The 8,183-nt window shown below is 39.2% G+C and overlaps 1 protein-coding gene across 5 annotated transcripts in view; it reads left to right on the top strand.

The window, feature by feature from the left end:
* The window catches only part of bcam (basal cell adhesion molecule (Lutheran blood group)), a 54,166-nt gene extending 48,789 nt beyond the window's left edge, over nucleotides 1-5,377 (top strand). For all 5 annotated transcript variants that reach the window (XM_032518676.1, XM_032518675.1, XM_032518679.1 and 2 more), the window contains 3 exons: nucleotides 113-254; nucleotides 1,384-1,483; nucleotides 3,344-5,377. In XM_032518676.1, the coding sequence (XP_032374567.1) occupies nucleotides 113-254; nucleotides 1,384-1,483; nucleotides 3,344-3,346 (245 nt within the window). In that variant the 3' untranslated portion in view covers nucleotides 3,347-5,377. The remainder of the gene's footprint in view (nucleotides 1-112; nucleotides 255-1,383; nucleotides 1,484-3,343) is intronic.
* The last annotated feature ends 2,806 nt before the right edge of the window (nucleotides 5,378-8,183 follow it).

Below are 8,183 nucleotides of genomic sequence, written 5' to 3'. Positions count from 1 at the left end.
CCCCCCCCCCCCCCCCATGTCTTCCTCCTACCTCTTTCCTCCCTCCTCCATCCCACCAACTCTCCACCCTTCCATCCCTCTTTCCATGTGTCCCTCCATTGTGGCGCTATAGCTGACAAGCAACAGGGAGGCTCCAGCGGGGTGGTTATAGCCGTGGTGGTGTGCGTTCTGCTGCTCCTGCTGATGGTGGCTCTCATCTACTTCCTGAACAAGAAGAGTAAGCTGCCCTGCAGCAAGAAGGACAAGAAGGAAGTGTGAGTAGAGAAGAGGGGAGGAGGTAGTGAGGGAAGGAACAGAAAGGAGTAATGCAGGTTGGGATTCTCAATAACCACAGAAGGTACTACTACACTGTGATGCTTTTGTAAAGTTGCTTCTTGTGAAAAGAAATTTGAATCAAACTCTTCTGAAGTAGATTTATGATGGGCTCTACAAAGAAAACAGTGATAATAAAAGAAGTGGCATGTTCTAGCGTGTGTACGCTTTCTTTACAAAATATATATAAATTAAGTCAATACAAAGAGAAGAATATTGCACATAAAATAGAAGCATCAATAATTCTACGAATAAATAAATAAAATTAAAAAAAGTTAGAGATGTGTGCGATTTACAGGAATTACGAGACTATTGGATGAGAAAAAATGCAAAATTTAGAAGAGTAGATCAAACTATGTGAAACATAACTACCAATAGTCTTGATTGTTCCACTCCTTTAAATTATGCAGAGAAACATGCTGGGGTTCCCCATTTGTCAAAGAAAAGGCCATATTTTGGTGCAACAAAATAAACAACTACCCAAGACTAAAAAGTTGTATAGTTTGGTCCACTTATGGTAACTCACCTAAAATATGACTTTTTCCTTAGTTGTTTTTTTGCCTGATTTGAGTGTTTTCAGTCTCATAGTGTTTGAAGTTTGTTATATTTAAATCAGGATATCTCAATTAGCAAGAAGAGCAGTTTTGTCGTATTGTAGATTTGGGAACCTTAAAGGTCCCATGGCATGAAAACGTCACTTCATGAGGTTTTTTAACATTAATATGCGTTCCCTCAGCCTGCCTATAGTCCCCCAGTGACTAGAAATGGAGATAGGTGTAAACCGAGGCCTGGGTATCCTGCTCTACCTTTGACAAAATGAAAGCTCAGATGGGCCGATCTGGAATCTTGCCTCTTATGAGGTCATGAACCTTGCTGATGTACCTTTAACTCCCCTTTCTCTGCTTTGCCCGCCCAGACAATTTGGTCCACCCATGATAGAGAGACGTCATGGTTTTCAAACAAGCAAAGTGGCAGTTGGTCAAGGCCACACCCCCAACCTCCACCTTGATTATGCAAATAATTCAATTTTCTTCCATTGTTCTTTCTTTTTCTCTCCGGCTCTCTCTGCAGGGCAAGTGGAGAGGTGAACAGCGACATTGTGGTGGAGATGAAGACAGACAAGGCCAACGAAGAGGCCGGTCTCCTTAACAAGAGACCGTCCCCAGAACAGGTAAGGCCGATGGACACAGGCATCAAGGGGTTAACGGTCTTAGACCTGGGTTTTGGTCAATAGTGAGCTAGTCTATATCCTTGATGTTCCACTTCCGGGATTGCTCTGTTGCTGCCGGAAATTCTGCCAGATGCACCTTTTGAGATTGTACGCGTCTTTCCAACCAGTTGTCTGTTTCCTTACGCTTTCTTTGTGTTGGCATTTTAAACTCCAGTGGATTTATGAGGACCATGGTTAACTGCTCCTCAGATCTCTACAGCGTAAATGCAGCCAGGTAGCTAGACCATTAGTTAGACGATTAAATCAACTTTTGAACGAATGCGTTCCACCAATACAAGTTCCTTCACGAGGCTATTTTGCAGTGGCATTGTGGTTCCTTCTGGCGCTTATTGTCGCCCATGACAATTGTGATCAGTTTAAAGAAATGCCACTAAAAGCACGTTTTTCTCCCATCCTCCTCCGCAGCACTGTGGAAGAAGGTCTGGCAAAGCAAGACTAGTAGTGAGCTTACTTGCTTCTGCATTCGTGAATGTGACTCATGATGCTATAGACTAATGATATGCGGTCAAGTGCTCTATAGCTAGTAAGGACAGTGTAGTGGATGAAAACAAAGCCATTTCTGATCTGAAAGGACTTCTCACATTAAAGTAGATTCCATTTAGTCACATTTCTTCATTTAGTCACTTTTTGTGGTCAGGCCTGTACATTGAAGATTCTTATCACAGAAAAAAAGCCTTTGGTTATGTTTTGGCTGGTAAATGTAATTACTGTACATAAAGTGCATTCCGATTATTCAGATGTGTAGCACAAAGCAATAGTAAATTAAAAAGCAGTATAATAATCTGAAATCCTTTTTAGATATATTGCAGTGGTTATGTAGACATAAACATGCCTACAAAGGTCCTGCATACTGAATGTGATCAGCTACACATAAACACAAGCTTTAGAGTCAGCAGAAATATCTTCAGACACCTCAGTCATGCTGATTGAGAGTCTAAAGTCAGTTTAGTTCAAAGAGAGCAGGTTTGAGGAAGCTGTCCCTGCAGATCAAACGATGGAGTGTGACAGCTGCAGCAGAGTCATGTGAAAATGTCATCACTAATGTGAAACATTTCATCATGAAATTTATAGTAGTGGCATATTTGACGGGACTGTAAAAGCCAGTTTAAGCAAGTCTTGTTTTATGTGATTTCTGAACCGACTGACAGCAAGACTATGACATTTCAGAACTGCAGGGAGACTGCAGACACATTTTCTTTGCCTTTGAAATGGATACAGTAAAATGAAGAAGTAAAAGTCAGTCTCTCCATATTCTATCAAGTGACGTTTCTTCCCTAAGATGTCATTAAAAAATTGGCATCCCCTAAGATGTCTTCCAAAAGGCGGCGCGGCAGCCCCAGCTTTTGACATATTCAATTGTATTTGTTAATTTAATATTTAATTTTTATTTAACAGATGTATTCTGGAGAATGTCTTACTATACCAAATACACAAGTAGCTTATAATGCCAGCTGCAGAACACATGACATTGCACCCAAAATACCTTCAGAAGTATTATGATGGAAGAAAATGTAGTGTTCTATAAGCATTCGGTTATTTACTAATTTGGATTTCACATATCGACCAAATCCTGAATACCCATTGTATTGCACATGTTGATGAGGAAAACACATAATATATGAACAGCCGCAATAAAACCCTGACCACTTACATTATACATTTTAATGTAATGCTACTGTACTCGAAAGGCAAAAAGTTACCGACTGTTAATTAATGCATTTTCTTATCATTATAAGCACAAGCCATCTATAATGATGCATATTGGTCATATTGTTCTTTGTGTGTTTTTTTCTCTGACAGTGATGAAACAAGACAGTAAAAGTAACCGACAGAGGGATGAAGGGAAGAAGGAGAACAGTTATGAAGACAACAGAGCTCATTTTTATAAACTACACAAGACTGGGGGGGACAACAAGAGGTGGAACATGAACATTTTGTTTTTTTTGGTGACGTCGGGGAGCACCATATTTGGCATTGGTTATGCTTGTTTTATAACCTGGAGTAGACCTTTTTAGATGGAGTTTCTCCTTTTAATTATTTTGTTTTAAGAGGCTCCATCCATACATGCTACTACAGGTGTAAAACCATACATGTGCATCACTGGATCCGATTATTATTATTGCTTCTTTTGATTCTTCCTCACAAATCACATCTTTTGTCGACTCCTCTGCAGAATAGAGTTGCATAGCAAAGCGTGGCTGACACAATCCAAACACAGTGGCAGAATCTTTCTTATTTACCCCAAATGAAACACTGCTTTTCAGGAGTGTGTGTCTGTGTGCAAGTGTATAACATGGAAAGACTATTCTGCCTTGGAGTCTGCACTTATATTCGGTGTTCTCTGCTGGGTATATTGGGAAAGATTATCACACAGTGCCATTCTCTTTTTTGATTCACCTCAATAACAAGTGATGATTTACGCTCACAACATTTAATCCCTCTACACACTGTTTGGCACACACGGCTGTAACATTTCCGCTCAAAGAAGCTCTGTGTTTGCGTTAGTGCTGTTTACTTAATTGCATATTTGCCACCTGTGAATGTTTTTGTTTTCATTTTTTTTTCCAATATCCCTAATTAGCTTTCTGTAGAAGCAGCTCAAGCATTTAATAATGCCAATCCTTTCTCTTAATTTGCTTGCCTTTTTAAATCTAGCTAAAAAGCCACCAAACAGGCAAGCTATTAGGTTGTAAATTAGTTTTTGCCATTTCCAGCATACTGTTTTTTACTTTGTTCACTTTCCTCTCCTGTTTTCTCTATAAATTCAGATATTACGATTATACTGTCTATTAAGCAGGGGGTGTACTGTGCATTAGTTTAAAGTCTTTGTGGTTACTAAGCTTCTGGACTGGGACGGTGTTGGGGCCATAATTGCTCTCATTTCTCACAGAGTCTTTCGCTGCCTTTCAGTCCTCTACTTCGGGATGAAACCATTCTCACAAGTGCAGCATGCTACGGTTCTGCTCAGAAAGCCCAATTATCATCAGCTTTCACTGTAAAAGTGGTGGTGAAATGGTCTTTGGTCAACAATCTCAAACTGTGGCCTGCTGTGTTGTCATTTTGCCTGTGACAACTAAAAGGGACTTACATGTTCTGCAGCATAGTAGTCACAGGTTCACCTTTAAGGAGAAATCACTGGCACAGGTTCACTCTTGTTTGATACAAGCAGGGAAGGGAAGGAGGGAAGGTGTAGGAGGAATATTTCATGTAATTTTTTATAAATGCCAAATGGAAGAGTTGTTGAGTGTCACAGCAGGAGTGTTTTTCTGTTTCTACCCTACACTGTTGGCAGACCAGAGAGGTTTGATAGCGGGTTGACGTGCCCTTTTACTTTGTTGTACACTGGAACCAATGGCCTTGATTTTAAAAAGAATGTCACCTCAAACCACTATCTCCGCCTACAAACAAGGCTTGTTTTATTTTGTAATGTCTGTCTACTGATCTTGCCATATTCACTGTAAGCTAACCTGTGATGGCAGGCAAAGATAGATAAGTGAACTTGGGACATTGTGTTTTGCTTTTTAATGTTTTATATGAAATATTGTGGTATAAAAGTGTTTTTTCTAGAAAGGGGGATTCTTCATTTTGGAACTACTGAGTTTTAATTTTCCCATGCTTTTTCACTTCCTCTGAGAGAAGAGTGATTTTTATTTTTATTTAGGATTCTTTTTTATGAGATATTCTCAGTGCTTTATTTCTCTCTCTGTACTGTAAACTGTATATTTTGTGGTACGCTGTTGTGACTTCTGTGGTGTGTTGATGTATCTTTTTATTTTGTTCCAGCTGTGTAGAATTTATAATGAAACAAAATTCAAGAAAACCAATCACAACACTGTATTCTTTGCGTTTTTATTCCCATATGTGCAACAGGCAATTTGCAAAAGCTCTTTAGCGATATCACTGTTACTTCCTTTATCACTAATAGAACTAAATTAGTTTTGAAATTCACTGTGTATGCTTTTTTAAATACACAAAGTTGTATGGGAGTGAAAAAGTGTATCTGGCCAGATGATAAGGCAAATAAAACCCTCACACAAACCATTGAACATTATCCCTAAAATCTTGACACCAGACCAAAAAGCAAATCAGAAATCAAATAGCTTTTAATGTAATTCATCCGTGTATGTTTTTTTTACATTGCCTAAAAGATGACATCTAAATTGATTCCTTGTTTGCACCAAAGTTTAATCTCTGTAATAAGCAACATTATGTAAATTTCTCCCACGTTGATTGATCCCATGATTTGTTATGACAGAATAGAAAGATTGAGGAAGCTCAAGTTTTGCATTGATAAGAGCCTAAGGGATGGGCTCACTGCCAACTTCATGATGCAGCATTCTCTCTACTCACTTTCATGTTTAGAAATGACTGTAAATGAAGCCGGCATTAATCATCAACAAATTGCTGTGCGGCTCTGTACATTGATCAGTTGAACAGTTAGGATGATTCTTATCAACAGCTAAACATGATTGACTATTTAAATATTCATATAAAACCAAAATTAAATCAATCATGAGACAGGAGGATGAAAGGATTCTTCAACAACATCTAAATTAGACTGTTTTATTCTCCACAAAAAAAATATCTCCTTGACAGTATGCGCTAACCTTGGACCACTTTGTAACAATTTTGCCCAACACCACGCATATACATAGGCTCTTTGGTTACGGGCCTATCAGCGCTGTTGTCCTGACACACACGCCCTACTCTGCTAGCTCTTCCATTTGGAAATTAAAAGTCTCCCATCAATGTGACCCGGAGAAATCGATCTGTGCTACGAATACAAAGCAGCAAAGATAGAAGCAAGCTGTATGAGTGTATTGGCGGATAAGAATAATTTATGGAAATTGTAAATAACGGTGTCATCCCCTGCTGATGTGATGGACGTGAGGGTTCATGTCAGCATCTCCAGGGGTTTCAGACGATAAAACCTACAGTAAAACCATCAAACATTTGCTGTTTCACAAAGGAAAACAATCTCTCTGATAAACTGAATGTTTCTTCCGTTTAGGATGCAGTTGATATAGGCAGCACTGACCAAATATGAATCAAGATTCTGTTACTGCATTGCCTATTTCTCGTCTTAAATATTTCCAGAAACATATTTTAGTAGCCTATAGGCCTACTGTTAAGCTGTCACATAAGCAAGTTTATTGTCACCGTGACCATGCTATGTTGAATAGTGGAGCCTTAAACAAGCACCATCAGAAAAGCTAAACATCCTCATTTTACAGCTAAACTGGTTCACTAAATTGGGTTTCTCAATAGGGTACATTTGAGGCAAGAAACAGGCAATGTGGCAAGAGAATCTTGTTTCATTTTTTGAATAAGTTAAATAATATACCATAAACACACACAGATTAAAAAAAAAAATCTAGAGAGTTCCGGTCAACCAGTATTTTATAGTATAAAAACCAGCGGTGTGAAAGTATTTAAAAGTAGGCTTATCTTATTTAAAGCCACACTATATCATTTTGGATGAACAGCATACACTGGCCACAAGGATCAGGAATAGGAAAATGCTAATTTAATTTAGGCTAATGTTACTTAATCCCCAAGATTCTCGGAAGTCAATTGCCATAAAGAGCAGCTGCTACAAGTAGCCCAGAAAACAAGGTAAGTTGTGTTGCACTTTACTTTGTAGCCTATTCAAAAGCCACAGGAATTAGATACATTACTCATTATTTGTATTACTCACATTAAGTGCAAAAACAAAAAAAGGAGACTGGTTTTACAAGCAGTCATTTTGGAGGTGACTTTAGGCTATTTACTGACCATCAACTGCTAGCCTCGGTGAAGTCCCGTCCGCACAGGGAAGCTAGGGTTCATTCCCATGGTTCATACACCATACAACAACAACATCAGGTGATTCCCGGGTGTATGCCAGTGAATAACGTTAGCAAGCTAGCTAAAAACACATAACCAAAAAAATATGAATTTTGAGTAACCGGGTGTTGCATTTCTTCTCTTCTTTGGTTGAGGCTAGCCGCTAGCAGTTACGTTATAGCTAAAGTAAGCTAACATTAGCCACCGTAAGCTACCCTGTTTGTACAGTCCAACTGGGTTTTCCAGGCCAAGAAAGCCTGCAGTGGCAAAACCGCAGTGTAGTTTACTGAATTAAGAAAGGGTTTCTTTCATTGCTTACTTTTCCACTTTTGATTCGAAAGTGAAATATTGTCTAATTTCTTCTTTTAACAGTGCTTTAAGTAGGCTAAATGTTCTCTGTGATGCTAGTGTGAGTGTGATGACCTGTAAACATAAGTACAGTAAAACAGGCTTTAAATGTGTGCTATGGATCAACAGTGTGTGTGTGTGTGTGTGAGAGAGAGAGAGAAAGAGAGAGAGAGAGAGGATCACTGCTTTTCAGTCTTGTTAACAATGGGGGAAGGATTACTGTCATTCCTCCCAGTGTCCTCTCTCCCTCTACCCACTGTGAGTTTTCTCGCTGGGTTTAGTTACAGTAGCTTTAAACTGATTTAGCCATTTAGTGTCAGCCTATTGAGGGAAGACACTACTGCCTGTCCCCTCGGCCTGCTGGACCCGGATCTAATGGCTACTCAGTAGCACTTGGCTTCTGCCCAGTATAATCTCACACAGAAATAGACACACTACTCTGTATGCAGCGCTGTTGCGATGGATC

This window comes from Etheostoma spectabile, chromosome 6 (genome assembly GCF_008692095.1).
Source record: "Etheostoma spectabile isolate EspeVRDwgs_2016 chromosome 6, UIUC_Espe_1.0, whole genome shotgun sequence".
Lineage (NCBI taxonomy): Eukaryota > Metazoa > Chordata > Actinopteri > Perciformes > Percidae > Etheostoma > Etheostoma spectabile.
Note: the sequence above shows the minus strand (reverse complement) of the source record. Positions and strands in the feature narration are given on the sequence as shown.